Source organism: Chelon labrosus (genome assembly GCF_963514085.1).
Source record: "Chelon labrosus genome assembly, chromosome: 11".
NCBI lineage: Eukaryota > Metazoa > Chordata > Actinopteri > Mugiliformes > Mugilidae > Chelon > Chelon labrosus.
Genome location: NC_140344.1, coordinates 2,560,864 through 2,584,542, shown reverse-complemented (window position 1 = coordinate 2,584,542; position 23,679 = coordinate 2,560,864). Strand labels below are relative to the sequence as shown.

Here is a 23,679-nt window from a genome sequence, read left to right as displayed (position 1 = left end):
AAAACTCTTGATTTTTGATTGTTGCGAGCCATATGGTTGCGAGCGCCATGTACCTCCAGCGGTCAGAACCAGAATTACACCAGCCCTCTCTTTTTAGTCAAACAGCGAGGTGGCTGTCTCTGACCGTTAAAGCTCCAAAACAGGTATCTTGTACGTTTTAAGGTATATGGCAAAACCGTGGTAGAAGTTGCATAAAACAAAACCCGTCAATGTCCGCTTTGTGTAGGCATTTGTTTAGTGTTAGTTTTGAGATAACTAGCATAATGCCAATGAGCTGACCGGCTAGCTAGCATACGCGGTTCACTTTCAAGTGCAAACGGTAGACTTCAGTTCAGTTGGTTTCGATCCAAACTGTTAACACCAGCCGTGCATTTTGCAGTGTCTTTTTTTATGTTTTAAGACGGTGGCGTGGACCGAGGAACCCAAGAAATGCTGAAAATATCAGTTTTGAAGGTAAGCGACCTCAGTTTTTTTTTTTTTTTTTTGTAAATTGGCAGTTGCTGGAGCGGTTGATATATATTAGCTTAACTGACCACGAGTGTCGCCATTAATGGTATTTTTTTAGAAGCTAACACTCCTGAGTTGTGTAAGTTCCTCAAAGATCTGCTTTTGTGACAATGATTTCTCCGTAAGAAGGTAGAAGAACCTAACAAAAAGTTAAAACAATTTAAAATTCGTAACATATTTCACTATCCATAAACGATCTGCTGTTAACACCATCAACCACCGGCTTAGGCAGACGTTGGGATACTTTCAATAAACCAAACTTTTGCATCCTTACTGTTCCTATCAATTCAACACAACATCTCAATAAATCTGAATATTACTAGTGCACAAAGTCGTGTGTTAATCTCGATTATTATTTAAATTTACATCACGAAGATTGGCCATTAGTGCTGAAATGATTAGTTCATTTATAATACAGTTTTTTTTGGTGTGCATGTTGGTTCCCGTTTTGGTTGAATATCCTTATTTGGCAGCACAAAATTAATGTAACAACTGCCACACAATAAAAGTTATTTGGAATGTTAGTGATAACGTGTTATTGCAAAACCATGGTTATTCGTACTCATCTGTAACACTACTTTGAGAATATTCTGTTTTTTTAAAATATTTTTCATCAAAAATTGAGTGGAAAAGGTATATGACGAAAATTACAGAATACAGAAAAGTATTTTCTATTGATACAATGAATTTCCTTCAACTTGATCACAAGTGTATGGTTTACAATCTGTAGATTCAAAGGAGGAAAAAAAATAATGAAAAGTTTATTAGGAGGACATTGAGGGAAATGAAGAGTGACAGATTCTGGTATTTGATTGATATATTGTTTTAAAACTTGGCTTTATTTCTTTTCATCTGGCTTCTCAGATTGAGAACCCTTCTTGCCTCTGGGGTCGGGTCATTCACGGTCCCAGTGGTAACCCTGAGACCGCAGAACATTACAACAATCTGCTGACTCAAATGAACCTCTTCTACCAAGATGTCACTCTTGACTTGGGCAAGCTGAAGCCCAAATCACTAGAGGAAGGACAGGTAACACACTACTCCTCAGTTAAGTAGATTTGTTCCTGTGACACCTCGATTGGATATGTATATTTCTGTATTTCCTCTCAGGTATGTGTGGTGTACTGGTCGGTGATGAAAACATGGTGTCGGGCTGTGGTGGAATCCATCATCAGAGACTCTGTATCCTGTAAAGTTCGCTGTCTCCTCGTCGACCACGGAGAACGAGTCCTCATACCCTCAGACCAGTAAGACTGAGCATCCGCATCAGTCATCGGCCATTGGGGCTTGGATCTACTGTATAAGGGGGCAGGTGTAAATTACTGGATGTCATAGCAGCAGTATTATTCCCTGATCTACCTAAGGTCACCGAAAACTTGGGGAATATGCTGTACAGTAAGGCTAAGGTTTTTTAATGGTGCAGTGTTTAGGATTTAGTGCCATCTAGTGGCGACGTTATGCAAAAGCACATGTGTTGTTTGGTTTGTGCCAGCCCAGCATGATTTATCATAGATTTTTAACTCCCCTTTTCTGGTCTTTTTCTAACAAGAATCCAAATGGCAATGCCGGAATTTCTTCAACTGCCTTTCTGGGTGAGGAAGTTCCATCTAGCAGGGATCAAACCAACAACTCTGCGAGTGTCTGTATGCAAGGAGAAGGCAGAGCTCGCGTACGAGAAGCTCATTGAGTAAAAGCTTAACACAAAATGACGAAACATAAATTATGGTTTGAATCTGTCGTGTGAACAGCCTCTCCAGCTTTTCTGTCTGCTTACTGTATATTTGATCTGTAACCTTAGATTCAGCTTCAGCTTGATGTGTTTTTCTTTTCTTCTGCAGTCCATCCAGTCAGTGGGACAGCTCTGCCACACTCTACCTGCACAAACTGCTGCAAGGTGAGCAATTTGACAGATAAATGGACAGCAACTGGGATGATTTTGAAACATTTGTGCCAGTGGCAGCCTGTCCATCAGTCACATTTTTCTTAATGCAGTATCTCAGGAATAGCTTGAGGGAACTGCTTCCAAATTGGCACAGATGTTAATTCTAAAGATGAAGTGATGAGAATTTAGTTGTCAAAGATCAGTGTTGAATCAAAAAGTAATTTTCTTGAGTTATTTCAAGCCACAATTCAAAAATGTGAATGCTATTTATGACATTGAGTTTCACACAAATGTCTAATGGGATAAAATGATCAAGTGGTGACATTTTATAGTCAAAGGTCAGCTTCTCTGTGACATCGTAATGTATTAAATTTCTAGATTTTTTTATTTTTTTTTTAGATTTTAACGTTAAAGGATTTTACATGTTAAAAGCAGCATTTGATTGGTCCTGAAAGTAACTAATAAAACCTATTTGCAAAATGACTTGAAAGTTATGAAAGTTTATATCTTTACATGTCAAAGGTTCGACTTGGACAGAGGCTGTGTTACTCGAATCTGAGTCGGACTCCACCTCCATTGAGCTCTACCTGACCATCGGCAACATCAAGGTGAACTTTGAATCTTAAACATTTATTATTAATAAAGAAGTTTATACAGATATAAGTACATTGTCGTTTTTATTGTCAGAAAAACAAATGACCTGGATTTGACTATTTATTTTTTTTATTCCCAGATATGTGTGAATGACGACTTGGTGTCTAAGAAGTTTGCCTATTACAGTAGGGGCTCTACTGACAGTGGCGGCATGGATGAGGGAGACCGATTTCCTATCATGTTCAGCATCTTAAACCAAATTGGGTCGACAGCCCCTAACAAGCTGAATGAACCACCACCTGGTAAGCTGGCTTCTTAGAGTCCTGCGTGTTGAATTGTTTGATGTAAGACTCTTTATACCTGCCCAGTACACTACAATGAATTACCGTATTTTCCGCACTATAGGGCGCACTGGATTATAAGGCGCTCTGTCAATGAATGGTCTATTTTCGATCTTTTTTCATATATAAGGCGCACCGGACTATAAGGCGCATTAAGAGAGCCGAAGTCCCGCCCCCTCTACTTCCGGGTTATGGGACCTATCTTTTGAAAAAATATGAACGGCAGTCTATGGCGAAAGATAAATTATTTTCTGGTCCCGATCGACTTGTGCCTTGGATTATACATATGTTGTTTTTCAGAATAAAAAATGATTTTACATGTCAAGAATGTCACAGTTTGTCGCCAGATAGTTAAGTAAAACGCTATGGAAAATACGTAATTAAACGAACTACAAGTCCCGCATGCTGGCGCGTACAGAACCGACCAAAACTCCCTTGGTGTAACTACAGCTCTCGACATGACCCGATTTATAATGATTTTCACCTCGTTTAATGCTTCTGCCTTCGTCCTGCATTGCTGAGCATTGCTCCGTGATTCTCCTGACTACGGTAGCCGTAATGCTGCAAGCGGTGCGGCTTTGAGCGCCGTGAGCGCCGTGTACGACACAAAATCGCTTCGAGGTCAGTAAGCACAACCAGAATGAATCCATATATAAGGCGCTCCGGATTATAAGGCGCACTGTCGTTTTTTGAGAAAATTAAAGGCTTTTAAGTGCGCCTTATAGTGTGGAAAATACGGTACTTGGATATAAACCTTTAAAGACGGTTTGAAGTTTAGGATATAACCGTTGTAGATCAGTAGACCTTGTAGATATGAAATGTTTGTCCTTTCCAGACACTGGTCAATTTGGATTTATTTCAGCCATCTGTTATATATAATGAAATCTGAGCAGAAGTGTCTTTTCTGATGTGATATTTTATGTCCCAGGGCTTTAACATGAAGTGAGACAGTTTTGTTAATTAGATTCATTTTACAGTGGTGCCCACTGATTCTGATCGGGTTTTACCCTCAGTGAACAGTGAGTCACAGTTTGCCACCGCAGCAGAAGCAGGCGTTTGGCTGACAGCGGACACTCCTCCAAAGGTTTGCATCTTTACTCATTTTCATTCTTAGTACTCCAGTATATAGCCACACTTGTTGCCCGCTGACATCTCTGAGACTCATCTTCTAGAGCCATCAACATGAGGTTGTGACCGCCGAGGGTGACGGTAGGTCAAAGGTCCCAGAAGAACAATTGTTTCCAAGCAGCCAATTGAGGAATGGTTTGGACGCTGCTGCAGAGAGGCAAGTGCTTACTTAGTTAGTTCAGCAGTTTCCTGTTGAACAGAAATGCTATTAAGGATGATGCTAGAATACATGTGTACAGAGTAGTTGACTGTCCTGCTCTGATATTGCAGTGACTCATCTGAGGAGACTGACTCGTCTCTGGCTGCAGCTCTGACCAAAAACCTCAATCTGTTAAAGTGAGAGCCAAACAAAATACAGTATATAGAAACATAGAGCATTTCACGCCAACGTATCTGACAGGTGGTTACTGACATAGCATTTGCCCTTTCAACAGGTTCTTGAAGTTTCTGAATCCTGGAAGCATCTACCGACCAGGGGCTCCCCATGTGAGTACATTTCAAGTGATTCTCAAGCAAAGCAACAGCACTCTTAAGACTCTTTGGTACACTTTACAGTTGTCCTATATCCTCATGGTTCTAAACTTTAGGTTCATACTCAGCTGGCGGTATAGCAGTAACCACTTGATGTGGTGTGTGAAGTCAAGAATCAAAAGCTTGCTTGGTTTGTTTTTCTTCCAGGTTGACAAGAATGAAGAGCGGAATGACTGTCAATCTGAAGAGATGCCTGTTACTGCCAATGCTCCTTGTCCAGAACAAGAACTGTATGCTAATAGAATGTCTTCAGAAACTCAATAGAATACAGTTTTCACTTATTATTTAGAGAAATGTCACCACTTTTATCCTGTTAAAGTTGGTAGAACACTTTACTTCTCAGTGTAATTGTACATACATCTTATTCATGTATATTATACAATTTTCTCTTTTTATCACTCAAAAAAGTGGAGCTGAAGCTCATCTGGAGACTGTTGACTGTCTGGCAGATGAAGAACCAAGGTACAGTGTTCTGTATTAATAGCAGTTTATTGATATAACTTACTGCAGAGTAGATGGGAAGTACACAACGAATCCAGCTAAGATTAGTTGTGTAATAAGATTAAAATATTGTCCAGTTTTTCCTTGTGGATAAAGAGGTTTCTTTTTTTGTTTTTCACAGTATTTTTGTAATTTGAAGTGCGCTAAGGAACAACCATTGCTTGAATCTTGTCTTTATTAGGTAGATTGGATGAAAACTTGTTAAAAATGACAGGCAAAAACATACTGAAACAGATGGATTAATACAGGCTAGTTATTTTCCAGTAACCTAATTGCATATGTATGTGTTATTTGTTCTAAATGAGTGTTTTTGTTGGGAAGTTAGACTCCTGATGTATGAGGGGAAGTACTGGCATGTTGTAGTAGTCACATTACTCTCAGTCAGGCATAAAAGGTGTAAATGAACACAGGTTGCAGTATAACAGTTATTAAGAGGTAAGTAAACTGGGAAAAGAGTTAGGCTTATCCTGTGTGGACCTTCCATCTAACTAAGAGCATCTGTTAAATGACAATGAACCGATATAATCTCTGCTGCAGAAAACTTTCTGCCTGCATAACTGGTACATTTTGCTACCAGGTGTAAAGTACATTTTGCTAATCTCCATGCAGTAGATCAGCTGAGTCAGGACCAGCAGAGGCAGACGAGAAGTGGAGGACTGAAGAGGACTGGGCCTGTTCTCGGTGAGCTGCAGCTCGGAGGGAAATTCTGTTATGACAGGCAAACATGTATGAGGGCTACCCACAATAATTTGTGAACAAGCTCAATCAGCTATGGTCTATCGTCTGAATATACACGTTAAAGTGTCCTTGAGCTGAACCCAGAGTCACTCGCAAAAAAAGTTTTGGCGCTTAAGCACTCCTTCTCTTAAAAATATCATCAATATACAAACGCAACTGTGCTTGTTCTTGTATAACTGCATGAGTCCAGTGGCATCCCTTAATTGTATTTTTTCACATTGGGAAAAGCACATACAATTTAATTTTTCCCACAGTATTTCTAGATATCCAGAATTTGAGTAATAAATATTGTTACATTCTTGACTGTTTGTTAGCCTATTGGAGTGGTTGAACCCAGGGCCTCCTCACCATGATCCTGACCCTACGCATGACTGGGTAAGTTTCCTCAGTTAATACTAAACTTTACAAACAAAATGTATTGCTCTAAATTGTGGTCTGAAGGTTTATGGTTCCTGTTGTAATGGCACAATAGTAACTCAAACACTGCAAGAAGGAATCCATATCCATAAAATATTCAGTGGAATTACTAAATAATAGCCTACAAATAATCAAATCATGGTATTTGCTTTTTACAATCCCAACTTTGCTTCTAAGTTGAGGTGGTCCGACTACGTATAAACAGTCAGACTCTACAGTTGAATATACCAAGTTGATGTATTGATCATTTCAGCCAAACCATATAAAATTAAACAGAAGTAGAAAGAAAACATAATCTCAGTCTCAGCATTGTCTTTGTCTTTCCCTCTGTATTTTTTCCAGGTTACTCTCAGTGATGAAAGGAGGAATGGAATTCTGGTTCACTCTGCACTCCCAGTTGAACCCTGTAACAACCTGGATGATGCCCCCATCACAGATGCATTACGTTTGGTAAAAAAGAATTTGCCAGGAGTTTTGTTTTTAGGCAGTGAAATGAAAATAAAAAAGGAAATAAGACAGGAACTCAAATAATCAGAAAAAAATCCTACATGGCAGGATTTGTGAGAGTTCAACTGTGTGATTAAAAAAATTAACTTGGTGACAGGGGTGAGTTGGAGATATTTCACGGTTTCAGTGTTGATGACAAAGTTGCAGTTTCATAATTTTCAAGAAGGAAAGGCCAAAGCTGAAATGCTACTGTGGCTTGAAAAGATGGATAAGGATGTCCAAATTATTTGTTAATCCTTAATTTAACTAAAGTGTACTTATGGCGTTTGCTATGTCACATTATGAGCAACAAAGGATTTAATTAAATATACAACAGAACTGGAAATTGGTCCCCACAGTGATTCCCACAGGATTTTATGTGAAATGCCTTGTGGGAATGGTGCAAAACACAACACCTCCACAAAGTTGTTCATGTTTTTTGTTCGTTATAGTTTGCTATGAATTAGTGGGACACCATAGTCTAGGCAGTCAATGGGAAACACATGATTTGTTGGTGCGTCCGAATCTTTTTGATTCGTTGTATGTCGCTTCATATCGCTTACCCTGAAAATGATTTGTAGCCAGTTGCTTTTTCCCCTACAGGCTGAACACACCATTAGCCTTATCTGGCATTGCCAAATTTCCTCCAATCGTTGATTGCTAGTGCACCTACAGTTAAGGTCAAACTTCCATGTTCTCAACCAGTTGATCAGACTAAAGGACAGATTTCCAAAACTCATTGCCATGTTTCAAATGGCCATAGGCAAACTTCCTTCTTTGATGTCAGTGTCAATTTATGTCAAATTTTTCAAGACAAGATGAGATAAAAATATGGATAACCCTTTCAAAGTCTATAAAAGACATAAAAGACTTGACTTTAAATAAAAAGCCTCAGCTGCAATTGGAATATTCAAGTCTCGAAGAAACAATTTCAGCAACACAATCTTCACAAAAGTGTTCTTTTTGACATTTATGACGATTTTCCTTCCAGATTCCTCAGATGCTTTCACACCCAGTTTGTTATTACAAAACAGGGAACGTTCATCCCCCAGGTCGGTTCAGTTGAGCTTATGTGAACACGGCAATCACAGTCCTTTCCAGAACAATTCAACGAGGTCAGACCAGTTCAAAAGGATGATCTCAGCCCGACTGCCATCGCTACGTTTGTAGTCACACATTACCCACGGACAAATAAAATTAGGTTGTTGTGTGCCTCCACAGCTTGTCCTTCTTAGAAGGTGTCTGGTAGCAACAGTGTACCTTCTCAGCATATAGATGCTCTATCAAACTGAACATGTCATTCATATACAGAACACTGGTACATGAACCACAGAACGGCAATAAATGACAGTGCCCACTGATGATCTGATTATTTCCTGATATCAAAATTACTAAAAGCAGTAACGTAACTGTTTTGAGGTTGTGTCAGAATTTTGTCTCCATTGCTTCGTTTTGATTGCCCTGTGAACACGAACCGAATCAAGGTTAAATGCAGCATTGTATCAAATAGCTCCCTGTATTGAAATGAAAAAAGAGATGCGAAAGCCCTCTTAGATAGTTTGTACTTCTGGCCATTCCCAGGTTTATTACATTACACTTTGTTGCACATTGCAGTCATGCAACATAAAGCTCTTTTATGTGCTGTGAAACACTAGGAAATGGCAGTGGATAGAGCTACGTATTTTATGATATTTTAGGAGAAGAACTAAGAAGTTACTTGAAATAGGGAATTCAAAACGGTTTTGGTAGCCATTAACTAGGATCGGAGTCAGGTTAACATACTGACCGATTTGTCTCCAGGTGTTGCAGAGGAAACGGTACACTTTGTCTCCAGCTGACTGTTACAGCTGGCCAGCAGTGGCTCGAGGATGCAACACCATCACAGTCTCTCACAACGCTGACCAGCCTCTCAGTTATCTCACCCCGCTCCTCACTCACATTCTACTCAACTCTATCTTCACCTCCTTCACCTCCAGCCTAGGGGTCAGTACAGAATCTATGCACCTTCAAATATAATATTAAACATGATATCACTTTTGGAACTGTACACTTCATGATGATGTGTTTGCGTCCAGCCCATAGCGGTGCTGCTCTGTCCAGGCTGGGAGAAGGTCCAGGCGGTCTATGAGCTCCTGGAGGGGATCAAAACTGCCCAGGTTCTGCACCCTGTTATTGTGCTGCTGGGCACTGGCAAGGATGAGGCCAAAGCTGTCAAGATCCCAAAAAACTGTGAGCAAAGCACATTCCGTCATATCTTGGTCTACTAGTGCAGAATTTCTCAACTGGTCTGGCTTCGGGACCCACCACCACCCCTTAATGACAAGCCGTGACCCAAATCAAGGAAAATTTTCAACCTCTCTAATTTATTTAATGATAAGAGGCTGAACCTGAGTTAGGGCTGAACGATTAATTGCATTTGCGATAATATCGCGATATGATAATGATTTTCTAATCGTAATTTGCGCGATTACAAGGTGGTCACGTGACGCGGATGATAAGCTTCTGACCTGGACGATGTCTTTGAGCGGTGTGCGACGGTCGGCTTGTTTCCCTGTAATTTGCTACTGCTAGTTTTTTGCAACACAGCTGATTATTTGTCCGACTCTGAGGTTGTGGACGAACCATAGCAGTAGCAAATTACTGGTAAACAAACTGACCGAATGTCAAATTTAACGATAAACCAAAATGACCAGCAGGTGGCGATGCTACAGAGGAAAATATTCCCTTTTACACTACTAAGACAAAGTGCATTTTAGGGAGGTTTCTAGAATATTACTGACTGTAGCTGTGATAAACCTATGCCAGTGGATACATACTGAACAACCCTGTATTAATAATATTCAATCGGTAGCACTTAATAAGCCATTGATCATTAGGCTGTTGCCACAGGAGTGTTTCCCATACAATGTTAATACTATGGCAGCCGGCCAGGGTCTAATTTACTCCACCATGGTCGGAAATATTTTTGCACGTTTCAAATAACATTGTGCTTGCGTTGTTTTCCCTGTTGCTCTCGAAAGCATCTCTCCCTTAATCTCCTTCCCAAAGCTGTCTCCCCACAGACACTCAACTCTCCTCACCTGCTCTGTATTGAATTTAACCTGACAGAGAAAACGGCACAGTCAACTCGCGTAACTCGCATATGTGTTGTTCACTAATTATGTTACCTCCACTTTTTAAAACAAAATGTTTGTGTTCTTGATTCTTTAGATGCATTTATTTTTTTGCAAAGGCCCCCAACCCACTGCAAACCATTTTAGAATCAATGTACTAGTTGTTTGTCAATTACATTTTTGGAGGTCATTATAGAAGATCTGCAAATTCCTTTGCAAATTTGTCATAATTTCATATAATTTCTGTCCAACAGGCCTCCTGTTAGTGACCACTCCTTTCACACTGGTCCGACTGCTGTCATGTCACTGCTTTTTGTTCCTGCGGTTGTACCACCTGTTACTAGATGAAGCTGACAAGCTTTTTGCTCTTGCTCCAGACCAGGTGACGGCTCATTCTTTGAACTCATTTAATACTTGCTAGTACCTTCCTTCTGACAGAAAATACAGACTGTTCAATTGTTTCCTGATGAATGTTCTCTTGTCAGATGGCAACTATCTTGCAGCATTTTAAGAAGGTGACCTCCAGCGAGGAGAAATCTTCCTGTCCTCAGCAGTTGGTTGTCATGGCGAAAAGGTGGACCAGTCATATGGAGGGTTTGCTAACCAATCACATGCCATACTCCTGCATTGTCATTACTGTCCCTGAAGAAGCTGCTCTCTATGGCAATGTTCAGCAGGTCAGTCATTTCCCATATAATAAAAATATTATCTTGAAAACAAGTCTGAACAAATCTTGAAATAGTTACTATATATGATATCCATATATATACTATTTTATATCTCTTAGAAATTGTTTCAAAACACAAACTGTGCATCTGTCATAAGTTGTAGCCTAGTATTAGTTTTAAAGTGATTTATTATTATTATTATTTTTTTTCCTGCAGATCATCCTCATGACTTTTGAAAGCAGTAAGATCTCAGTATTGTTGAGTACATTGGATTGCAACCCTGATGTTGGCCAGAAGACTCTGATTGTGGTAGACTCTGTTGAGGAGGTTGAAGACGTGTTCAAGGTGACTGCTTCATTTATACATACAAATCACATTATTTTAATGAATTCTAATTTCAGTTTTAAGTTTTTGAATGTTAGAAATTGTGCCAAAATGGCAAAATTAAGATATGCAAGTCCTCTGTCAAACAATACCAACACAAGAGATGTGAAAAAGTTCTCTGAAGTCATTACAGTAATAGTAAACACTGTAACATCCTGGAATAATAATAATACGTTATCCTCAAGAGAGAACTGTTAAATCTCCATAACACTGGGCCGCTGAAATGATGGTCAGGGACCAGATGAAGTTAGACTGTTAGGTTGAAGTACACTCTTAGTCCATAAAGTGTGAAAGTAAACAGGATTCACAAAGTTAGTTGTTGAAACAATAGTCAAACATGTGGAGGTGTGTTAGGTTATTGGCTATGTTTCAAGAGAACCTTTTTCCTGTGAAGTACTTACTGTTTTCCTTAATTTGAAGTCATCTAGGTGCATTTAATAGCACACAACCTTGTGTACGTGTGTGTGTTCAAGTTTACCAGCCTAACTTTGTCTGTCCTTTAGGCTGTGAGCAACAAATCAGCATTCTGCCTCAAGACCCACGAGGGGTTAACACACCAGTTTGACTTTGTCATCCAGCAATGGAGGAAGAACATCAGTACTGGCACTCACGTTATTCTGGGTAAATTTCTACAAGTTACTTCTGTTTGTATGCAGAACATTAGCAAGAGTGAAGACATTTACAGCCATTCACTGAAATTCCTCTTTGAACACAGCACATGCTTGTATCTATCGTTCTCATTGTTTTTGTTGGACCTTTCAACTCCAGTGACCACCAACCAGTGTCTGAAGGCACTGGGCATCAGAGATGCAACTTGTGTTGTCCACTACAGTTTTCCCTCTTCACCCAAACTGTTTGGCAGCCGTCTCTTCTGCATGGCAGAAAACTTCAGAAACCTCTCACAACGAGTAAGATGGGATCCTATCAGAACAGATAGGATAAATTAGTTTTCTTGTACTGGATACTCTCGTGTTTTATTAGTAACACCTGTTTATTCATGCAGTCACTTAAACAGCCACACATGTAGCAGCAGAACGTGTATTAAAGCCTAAAAGTACAGGTAATGTGTTAATGTTTGACTATGTCAAACACCTGAATAAGGAAAAAATGTGATCTCGGTGACTTTGTCTTTGTCTTAAGCAGTGGAGGATCATTTTGGTCATTTGATCATTTTCAGCATTTCGGAAACTGCTGATCTGACATTTAAAAAAAAAAAAAAAAAAGCACCGTAATACCAGTCAATCATGATTAGAATACCACACTGAGTATTTCTGCTGTTGTTTATCATCATGTAATGTAGCAAAGCAAATGTCTACCTGTTTTGTCAGAATCTTAAAGGGGAACTCCGGCGCAAAATGAACCTGGGGTTAATAACACATGTGTACCGAGTTCGACCGTTCTCTGGTATTTGTTTTCATGCATTTGTTTTGTTAGTCAAATGTGACCAGTTTTCTTGCAAACCGCTATTTAGCGTTTAACGCTAGCCTTCGGGGCACACCGACACATAAAAAGAAATCGCTATTTCTATACCACTAACAAGGCTCACAATATCACCACACTTACACGGTAGCATAACTAGGGTCTCTACATGTAAACCGAAGCATTGAGAACTTTGCAAGTATACAGGCAGTTTATTAAAAAAGGAATACAGTACCGTTCGCGTCCGGCTCGCTTATCCAGGCGGGCGCCATCTTGGGGAAACTGAACTCTCTTCGTTCAGTGCTTCTATGCTCTCAGTGCTTTCTTCCGGCAACAGACAGTTCAGTTTCCCCAAGATGGCGCCCGCCTGGATAAGCGAGCCGGACGCGAACGGTACTGTATTCCTTTTTTAATAAACTGCCTGTATACTTGCAAAGTTCTCAATGCTTCGGTTTACATGTAGAGACCCTAGTTATGCTACCGTGTAAGTGTGGTGATATTGTGAGCCTTGTTAGTGGTATAGAAATAGCGATTTCTTTTTATGTGTAGGTGTGCCCCGAAGTCTAGCGTTAGACGCTAAATAGCATTTTGCAAGAAAACTGGTCACATTTGACTAACAAAACAAATGCATGAAAACAAATACCAGAGACCGGTTGAACTCGGTACACATGTGTTATTAACCCCAGGTTCATTTTGCGCCGGAGTTCCCCTTTAAACAGATGCTTTCAACATTCTTTTCAGTTCTTGTCACCAAGATGTATGTCTTTTTTGGAGGGTTAAGAGAGGCCCTATGCTTTATTAGAATGGTGTTCCTAATAAACACTTCAGTGAGTTTATGTTATCAATGCATAGGCATAACAACAGGTCCAGCTTTGTGTTTGCAGCTAAAAGTTTTTTTTTCTTTCTGTTTTGATCTCTGAGGTTTGCCTCAAGGATGAACCAGAGAGCTGCCCTCATGTCACCAGGTCAGTGCTGCTGATCTCAGAGAGGAATGCCCGCCATGTAGTTGGGGTTCTTCGCTACCTGGGACGAACTAATGCCCCGCTTCCCTCTGAGCTACTGTCCTTCGCCCAGGGTGTGCACATTGCACGGGAAGACCAAAAGACAGACCGCAATCTGTGCAGCTACCTGAAGAGTTTTGGAGTGTGCAGGTCTATTTTTTCACTTCTTCCAACAATAATGTATAATAGCATGCCTTGTGGTTTATGTTTTTTTTTATATTTCTGGTGATATGTGATGATGTGATCTGCATGTCTGTTCATCTATTGAATAATAAGCTGTATAAGTTGTATGGGAGGCTCAGTATATTTAATACATGGAAACACCCATCTGAATTTCTACTGAAATCTGAACTGGAATGCCAAACAGTGGTAGCTTTTCTGACAAACAGAAGACTACACAGACTTAATGAAAGTAATTGAGAATGAAAAAGATTCACCACCTTGGACTTTACATCAGCTGCTCATTACTCTCAAGAACACTTTCTTACTGAGAGGATGAGCCGCTCTGAGTAAAAGGTTGTATTAACCTTTGAGTGCGAAAGTGAACAACCTAACATGATGGCGTGTCTTCTCTTTTACAGAGACAGCACTGTGTGTCCTGACCGTCACCGGTTCGATTCCAAATTGGATCAGTCTGAGCTACCTGCATCTGGACTCATAGAAGTGAGCATGTTGGGACATCTCTCTGTGTTGTGTGAGCTTTTCACTCTAAACTAGTGCAGTACTCTGTCAAAATGTGCCTGTTGGGAACAGGCAGATTGTTGCTTGCAGCTTTCTGGAGGACTACTGATTCAAACTTCACTCTGCACATCGTTTGTCACACCAGATGTATTGATCAGGACCAATGTTGTATACCCTGGCAATGCTAAACTTTGGCCTTCATTTCAAATTGCCCATTGATTGTTTACGGTATAGAGCGTTGTGATCTCTGGCACAATTTAGAGAAAAGTTTGTCATTCTTCTGGGGCCCCATAATGGCCTAGGGCAGTAGTATTTTAGTGAAAATATGATGGTGGTTCATTCAAATGGCTTGCATTTGGACAGTGCACTTACGTGGGCCCACAATAAAGCATCCTCCAACTGTGAAGTAGATCATGTGATGCAGATATATAGAGATATAGATAAATCCCATCTCAGAAATGCGTAAAAACTGTTTCTGTTCTGTCACCAATTGCCATCACAAAATAATCAACAACAGATTAAATGAATACCCAAATGTTAAAATATTTGTTCCTAATCTCTATTAATCACATAACATACCTCAGATTTTAAAAGCAGAAACTATCAGGAAACCCAGTTTCTCACACAGCTTGATAAAGAGTAGACCAGAGATTAACAGTGCAGTGCCACCTCACTTCAAAACCCTACCCCAAGTGCCAGGCCAAATTTCACCACATCCAATGCAGATTCACATTCTTTATATGTCCAGATAAGGCTATTCTTTACCATGTCATACATGTGAAGTTGTTAAATATGTGTCGAATAGTAAGTATCCCCTCTAGACTTCTCTAACACGGCTTCATAGATAACACTGAACAACGGGGACCACTTGTATCTTTGCATCCTTGCCCAAGGCAGAGTAACATACATGTGTAAACTAGTATTTCTGTATCTTTACGTCTCCCAGGTTTTACCTCTCTACATTAAGACTGCATCAGTTTTCTATGGTCGTATCATCAGCAAGGAGGATGATGATTTTAACATAATCGCCTCCAAGATGGCTTCTTACTATGCTGACAAGAAAAAAGGAGCCAAGGAACTGTTGGAAGGGGGCTTATATGCCGTACAGGAAGATGACGTCTTCCACAGGTTTGACATTAACCCTAAATACAAACTTAAGGAAACACCCATTTCAGTCACCATACATAAAGCTTGATTGATGCTAGTTTTAACTAGCTAAAAGTTATGTAAGGTTGACTTCTTTTAATTGCCTTAGTCGTTACTGTAAAAATGAAAGCACTCATGCTGTATGTACTGTATACCTATTCCTCATTTGCATTTGGAATGAAACAGTTTAATTACAGTATTAAATAACACAACATGAAATAACAAACATACTCACAGTGTTCCTGTATTTAATTTTATTTCACACTAATATGCTCATACCTACTCATTTACATTCATTTTGAGTGTCTAGTTCTTAATGTTAGAAAACCATAAATCGCAAATAACTATGCTCCTGCAAGTGGAGTGAACAACTAAACTAAATGAGTGCTTTGTGACATGTAAGTTACACCCATATGTCATGTAACTGTGTTCTCATTGGCAGGGTGAAGATCCTGTCTGTACTGAACACAGGTGACCAACTGTTTTTTGGCGTCTTTGTTCGGTTCATTGATGTGGGAAAGGAGGACGAGGTCAAATCCCATCAGATCCTTCATCTGCCAGAGCAGTTTCACTCTCTGCCTGCCCAGGCCGTGGAGTTCGTTGTCTGCCACGTCAAGCCAGTTGATGCTGAGACCAACTGGCACCCCAAGGTTTTCTCTCTTCCTTGACACTTTGCAATCACTTTGCACTTTAGATTTTTTTTTACGTTCACTTTATATATTTAGCCATTCCATTTGCTAATTTGATTAGCTAATTATGTGATTATATACCATTTCAAAAACTTTACTAGGGTTTATACATCAGTCACAACATTAAAACCACTGACAGGAGAACTATATCTTGTGACAATTCAATGTTCTGCTGGGAAACCTTTGGACCTGGCATTCATGTGGATGTTACTTGGAAATGTACCACCCACCTAGACCAGACCAGGCACCCCCACCCCATAGCAATGACACTCATTGAAGGCAGCAGCCATCCCCAACAGGATGCGGACTGATACAGGCACACACACAAAAACAGTTTAGGAACAACTAAAAAAATACATGAAGAACAGCACAAGGTGTTGACCTGGCCTCCAAATTCACTAGATCCCAAACTGATCAAGTATCTGTGGGATGATCCACAGAGGCCCCTCCCCTTAACCCATAGGACCCAAAGGCCCCCACTAACAACATTCTGTTGCCAGACACCACAGGACACCCTCAGAAGGACCATGTCTATTTTCTGATGAGTCACAACTGTTGTGGAGGCACAAGGTAGACCTACGCAATATTAGGAAGGTGGTCATAATGTTATGCTTGATTGGTGTCTAACTCACATTCTAGAGCCATAACATTCCTCACTGGCTTAATACATACGATTAAAACAAGTTCCTGACATGTTGCACAATTTTCCAGTGGTCTAGAGTTTCTTAAAGCTATGTAATGCTAGCTCCTAAAGAAACCGAAAACCACAACAAAAAGGCAAGCAAACTTTAGCAGTCACGAGACAGGGCACTGAAAGAGAGACATTGCATAAGTCTTGGCATTTACTATCTGGAAAGACATGCTACCCATTTGGACGGTTGAAACTATTGATAATTTTTATGAACCATCGAACCATAAATATTTAACTGGGTTAGTCTTACGCTGTTTGAATCACGAAAGAGAAAAGAAGATTGTGGTGTAACTGGAGAAGACGTTTTATTCATAACAATGTTGTGGTGAAAGAGGTCATAGTGGAGACCCTTTTGAGGAACAAAAAATCTAAATGTAACCTGTGTTGTTAACAAAGTTGCATCTTTATCAACTGTTAAATATAGTTAAAGTATACAAGACTTAAATCACCAGGAGAGCTTTTCAAAATGTTTGTGGCAGCTCGAAACCAATTCTGCATTAGGGCAGCATGGCCGTTTTTGAAGGAGGAAAATATTCAGTTTGCCAAAATTTGAGAACCTGTGTATTCACCAGTCATCACTCACAGATAACCGCAAGATGTGGTCGCCATATAATTTCACACTTTTGGTCCTTCAGGTCACCAGAGCAATCAGTCAGAAGATCAGAGGTCTGCAGCATCAAGCCAGAGCAGTTCTCAGTCTGGGAAACACAGTTTTTCTTGATCCTATGGTATGTTCAAATACTGAATATGAATAATAATTAACAATTTATTTTCTATTGCACAAAGCTTGATGCAAATGTGCAATAGGATGATAAATTGACAAAATTATGGCATTTTATATCCAAATGATCAAATGTCAACTTTATGGAGACATAATGTTGTCCGAGAAACACATTTCTTGCTATTATTCAACACTATGACTCAGGAACAGGTTGGTGAAGGCATACTTTTGTATTTCTCCCAAGGTCCGGATCACCAAGTTGCCAGGTATGAAAATTGTCATCAGTGAATACAGCGTCCAGTCTGAGATCCTGAAAACAGGGATGGGAGTCAGCAACTCAGAGCATCTTAACCTGCTGCGGATATTCTGCCAAGAGGGTCTGGCTGGCAGCAACAAGGAGACAGGTCACACATCTGAGTAAGGAAACAACTGACAAAAGGATCCCATCATTTAGTGGAGGGAATATGTCCTTATATACCAGCCACCACTGAAACAAGACTGAAGGGATGCATTTTTGTTGCAGGCTAGAGAATGGTTTGTCGTCTCTGGGGGTCAGGATCAAAGCTGAGGAAGAAGTCCTGGCTGAAGCCTTCAAAGATGCTGCGTGTAGGAAGCTTGCTGCTCCAGACCCTCTTCACCTTGGGTCATGTGAGCCTCTCAGTAAAATATCTTCAACAAGCCACTCTGTGGTACGAGCATCACCAGTGCCTGAACTCTACCTTGTCCCAGGTTGTGATCCATATTCCCAACTGGATAAACAGATTGACAATGGACAGAGAACTGTTCACCCTCCTGATGTGAAGTCAGCCAAACTTATGGACAGGTTGGTGTCTTTACTGATAATTTTTTTCAGTGACATAAAATAAAAGTGTGTTAAGTGTAAAATAGTTTTTCTTCAGTGGAACTTATATAGAGAGAAATGAGATCACAATCTTCTTTGCACAAGAGACTGATAACAGTATAAATTATGTACAGTACAACTCCACGGTGAGACAGTAATGTCACAGAAGACAAACATTTCACACATACTGACATAAGTGTTTAAGTGCCCAAGATGACTGTTGATCCAGCTGCTGAACTGAACATAAACTTTATGCTTTTTATACACAGGGACAGAGATGGAAATCAGCTTCACCCAACAACCAGCTTGGCTGCCTGCGAAAATGGTAAAATAAATGTCTTTGCACCTTCTTCAGGTTTTAACGTTATACAATCCAAACTTCAGTAAGGATTGTAGACGGACACTAAAGTGGTAGACACTGTCATCACACTGGCCATGTCCAAGCTTGACAGTAAGGCTCTTCATTACTCAGATATTTATTTAAACGAATAACTGTTACATTAAGATGACTGAAATGATACAAGTAGAGCAGTAACTGTTCGCTCTACAGAGAGTCATTTGACTGGGTGTGCTATAAGGAAGGGTTAATGTTCTGCAGTGTGCTGGGATCAACCCGACTTAGCTGACCTGTGACCGTAGCGAACTAGCATTAGAAGGACCAACGAAAAAGATCAGAGACAGGGAAATAATGACTCAGATGTAAATAAAAATTCATAATAAATATCTTGAAATTTTATTTATTTTTGTTGTTCTGAATGGCTCCCCATTTAGGAAGCTTTCAGCTGTCTGAATTCAGCATTTGTAGCCAAAATGTGAAAAGCATCTTTATCTCATTTATACTTGGAAAAGTAGGAGAAGGACCCCAAAAAGTTAATGTCCAGCCCTGCATGTAGCTTACTACATATGAAGAGCTGTATAATGCGTCTTTGTGTATGTGGTTTTATATATCCTTATAGATGGTTGTCAGTACACACAACATAGGAGCTGCAAAAATGGTGTTCATGGAAAAAAAAAAAAATTACCAAAGAAAAATTTGGTAAATTGCTAAAACAAGCCTTTGCTGCTGGTTTTGGAAAATGCAGGTGAAAACATAGGATGTTCTTTCCTGAAATCAGTGGGTGGTATCGAATTTTGTGCATCTTTGTTTGCACAGGCGTACCTGAAGATGATAAAAGCAACAGCCAACAAGTCATCAGCACAAATGGAACAGACTGCAATGATTTGCCAAAAAGGTACAAGATGGCTTAAAAGATTTCCTTCCTACAAAAAATTCTGTAAGATTTAAAACTTTGTTTAAACATTGTAGGAAAAAATGAAGGTACTTTTACCCTCTCCAGTCCACAGTGGTATCCAGTATGTAAAAGTGAAATTTCACTTTATATTGTCTTCTTTGAATTGATATGTTTTATTACTGGTTGTCTTTCAGGTTCCACCCTCAAATCCGTTGGTATCAGACGCCTGACTCTGCAATTGTAACAGTGAAGCTTATAAACCCGGAGAGTCAGCGCTGTGACTTCTACCCTGACAGAGTCGTTTACAGGTCTGTCAGGACCCAACCACCAATGATCACTCACTTGGTTCTCATTTCATCTAACATGCAGTGGAGCTTCTTATCCAGAGCACTGTACACTGGTGGTAGTGGGTACATGTTTAGCAAGGCCAGCCTATTTGTGAATTAAATACATAAGCAGGATTTTTGAAATACTTCATAATAATTCTTTTTTTGACCCTTCTAGTGTTCCTGAATACAACAGCTCTTTGACATCTTCATTAGTGCATTCTCAGTTTAAAATAAGATTTATTGTATTTCATTAGCTTGGAATGAGCCCTTCGTATCTAGATAGAGTACACTGTGTTTCTACAGTAGCCCAGAACAAACAAAACAAACACAGGCTTCTTTCACATTTTTTGCATTTTACCTGCCATTGCAGGTTATGCTTCTACATGCTTGGAGAAGGACAGTGAGGCAACGGGTATTCATTCATTGCAGTCTCAATGCCACTAAATCCTACACTAATGCACACGTTAGTATAGATTAAAAAGTGTGTGCTGATTTGTTTTTCTCCAGATGTTCTGTTGCGCCACCATTAATCTGAGACTGAGTTGAAACTTTGCATAGATTTGACAGTTATTTTACATTCTAATAAAAAGTTTTAAAATTATGCGGTGGTACGTTCATCAATCAACAGTTGGTTGCCATTGTTCTGTCTTGATCTGCGAGCAGATGTGTAACTACATGGTTGTTTACATTATAAATGACAGCGTGAACATCATCCATCAGCCTAACAAGGTGATTTTGCCAGCACAGTAATCATGTTGTAACATGCTTTTGAATATACTTTCGTAAATATCATTGTCACAACAATGTAATCAAAGTAAGTGGCACTTTTCTGTGTGTAAAGTTAAAAGCAAATATGTAAAGTGCTTTTAATAGATAAAACACACCAACTAATATATTCAACAGAGGTGAGTCTGAAACCAAAAGCAAATAATGGAGTGCACATTTGTGTGTGCTGAAGGCCTCAGATCCGTCTATCCTTCTGATAGACAAGCTTCTAACTGACTGACCTGACATCCTCTAGGGATGTAGTACTTTACATCCTGTGCAAGCATGCCAGGAACTGGATTTTATGAGTGTAAATGAAATGGCTCTATGTGCATTGTAGTGGAGACAATGCAGAAAACTCTATATTCAGTGTATTAATACCCTCTTTGATGATTGTGTTTAGTGGCACAGTGAATGGTCAGTGCTACAAAGCCGACCTGGAGCTGCACCAGAATATTGCTGCTGACTGTTGCAGCTGGGCAATGAAGTCTAATGAACCAGTTCTAAAACTGGTCAAACAGCAGCAGGGACACTGGGAGAGACTCCTCACCAAGAAGGTACTGAAATATTTTTCTTGTAAATACACAGCAGTAATAAATGATGATCTTCACATCAGTTGTAAAATAACTGAATTTAAAAAGTCATTCTTTTCATAGAATATTTTTGTGAGTTATGACATGGAGCACTTTGAGGAAGATGAAGACAGGACACCAAATGGTAATGTTGCAGAAAACTGTGATATTTGAATATAATCTATGATATTATTATGACTGTCCAGCTACATTGAGTTGTTGTGTGTGCGTTTTGTGGTTTGATTTTCAGGTTTGTGGTTTGTGGAGGACATGGGAGATGATAACTGGTATGTGAATTCTGAGAGTGGCAGTGAGAGTGACTGAAGAGAAAGGCCTCATTTTGTATCGCCTGTAAAGTTTCTGTCATGGTGATGATATTGTTGTCATCTGAAGTGCAGGCACTGTGGCAAACAGCTTGATGTTGAAGCGTGTGCTGTTAAGGTCTGGGGATGTCAGCTTAAGCAGTCAAGTATAGTGAACTGGACCTTGTAATTTAAACTTTCATGTTCAAAGTTTCTGATACTATTTCATGCCATGAAGGAGTTTAGCCACAACTTTTGTTAGGATATGTGCAACATCCAGAAAAAAGACAGCGTAGTTCATTTTTCTGTCTTTCTCAGACCTAGTTAGTTTTTAAGTTTTTACCATTCACAGTTATGTCAGCAACAACTCCCAAAATAATTGAAACACCTTCATGCTGTATGGCATAATACAATACCCCAATACAAACTACTGTTTCTAAATTGACCTCTTAGTTGAATAAATGTACATCTGGCAGGCTTTGAACTGTAATCTTTCTGTAGATTTCACACATCCTGAAAGTAGACAATGAGAACCCAAAAGAAATATTGTACTTTTATTCACTCATGAAAATAAATCACTTATCTGTGTGTTGCAAAAGTATGAGAGTATGTGTATGTTATTTCTGGCATAAAATACGATTGTTTACTCACCCATATAACGTTTTTGGGAGATATTTAGATCCATGTAGTGGGAGTGACTGGGGCACCAAAACGCAGCCTCTAAATAACTCTAAATCTCATTCATTTCACCAATATTTTGTTAGTTACCTTTTATCATCATCCGGGGTCTGTAGATTGATCTACAGACCCTGGATGATGTCTTCTGACCTTGATGATGTCATCTCTGAGCACCGCGCGCACCCGCAATGGTCGTCTTGTTTACCTGTAATTTGCTACTGCTAGTTTTTTGCAACATGACTGAAAATTTTTCTGATTCTGAGGTTGTGGACGAACCATAGCAGTAGCAAATTACAGGTAAACAAGCCGACCGTCACGGGTGTGCGTGGCGCTCAGAGATGACATCATCCAGGTCAGAAGACATCATCTGGGGTCAGTAGGTCAATCTACAGACCCCGGATGATGATAATGGGTAACTCCGGACTCAACGGGGAATAGCACTAGCATACGATAACAAAATGTTGGTGAAATGAATGAGTTGATCTAACGCTGATCTAATTATCTCCCGAACAACTACAAATGACACAAAAGTTATATGGATGAGTAAACGATCGTATTTTATGCCAGAAATAAGGTCCAGGTTGTAAAAAAAAAAAAAAAAAATAGTAGTTACCCTTAAAGGTCAAGATTTGGTTATTCCATACAATTCATTTTGTTCTTTAATCAACCATTTTGTAGCACTATTTGTGTTCTTGGGCTCGTTGTCTTACTGCATGACCCAGTGTTTTTAACCCTCGTGCTACCTTTGGGGTCTCTGGGACCCCAAGTGAATGGACAGACAGAGAGAGATTATGCGAGAGGGTAGCACGAGGGCTAAAGATTCAGCTCATGGACAGATGTCGTGACATTTTCTTTTAGAAATCACTGGTATAATTAAGAATTCTTTGGTCCATCAGTGATGACAAGCCGTCCTGGCCCAGATGCAGCTGTTTCGTCTCCAGACATAAGTCTCTCATTTAAGTCAAAAAATTCTACTTTGGTCTCATGTGTCAAAACATTCTCGCAGTAGTGTTCTGGCTTGTCCATGTGCACCAATGTTCTCCTGATGATGGATTCATGAACATCAACATTGGTCAGTTTGAGAGAGGCCTTTAGCTGCTTAGAAGTTATCAGGGGTTCCTTTGTGATCTCTCAGACTATTATGCATCTTACTTTTAGGGTGATGTTTGTTGGTCGACCACTCCTGTGGAGGGTGGCCGTCATTTTGAAATGTTTTAAATCTAATCATTTGTTAACCATCTTGACTGTTAACCGACAACTATTCTGAGCTCCTCAGAAAGCTCCTTGGTCTGTGCCATCATACATTTCTACAAATGTGTTGT

At 39.7% G+C, this 23,679-nt stretch overlaps 1 protein-coding gene across 1 annotated transcript; it reads left to right on the top strand.

Moving 5' to 3' along the window:
* Positions 1-420: 420 nt before the first annotated feature.
* On the top strand, positions 421-23,328 carry tdrd12 (tudor domain containing 12). The gene is made up of 35 exons (XM_084555916.1): positions 421-453; positions 1,372-1,536; positions 1,618-1,754; positions 2,057-2,176; positions 2,346-2,401; positions 2,912-2,997; positions 3,123-3,285; positions 4,302-4,408; positions 4,497-4,609; positions 4,887-4,938; positions 5,131-5,213; positions 5,275-5,457; positions 6,097-6,165; positions 6,537-6,597; positions 6,982-7,089; positions 8,926-9,108; positions 9,201-9,354; positions 10,493-10,620; positions 10,724-10,915; positions 11,123-11,251; positions 11,794-11,911; positions 12,059-12,198; positions 13,631-13,860; positions 14,292-14,373; positions 15,338-15,519; positions 15,980-16,187; positions 17,553-17,645; positions 17,883-18,055; positions 18,162-18,461; positions 18,749-18,804; positions 19,633-19,711; positions 19,906-20,019; positions 21,209-21,362; positions 21,462-21,522; positions 21,628-23,328. Exons 1-35 carry the CDS (start codon positions 430-432, stop codon positions 21,699-21,701), a joined length of 4,377 nt encoding a protein of 1,458 aa, XP_084412042.1. The 5' UTR covers positions 421-429; the 3' UTR covers positions 21,702-23,328.
* The last annotated feature ends 351 nt before the right edge of the window (positions 23,329-23,679 follow it).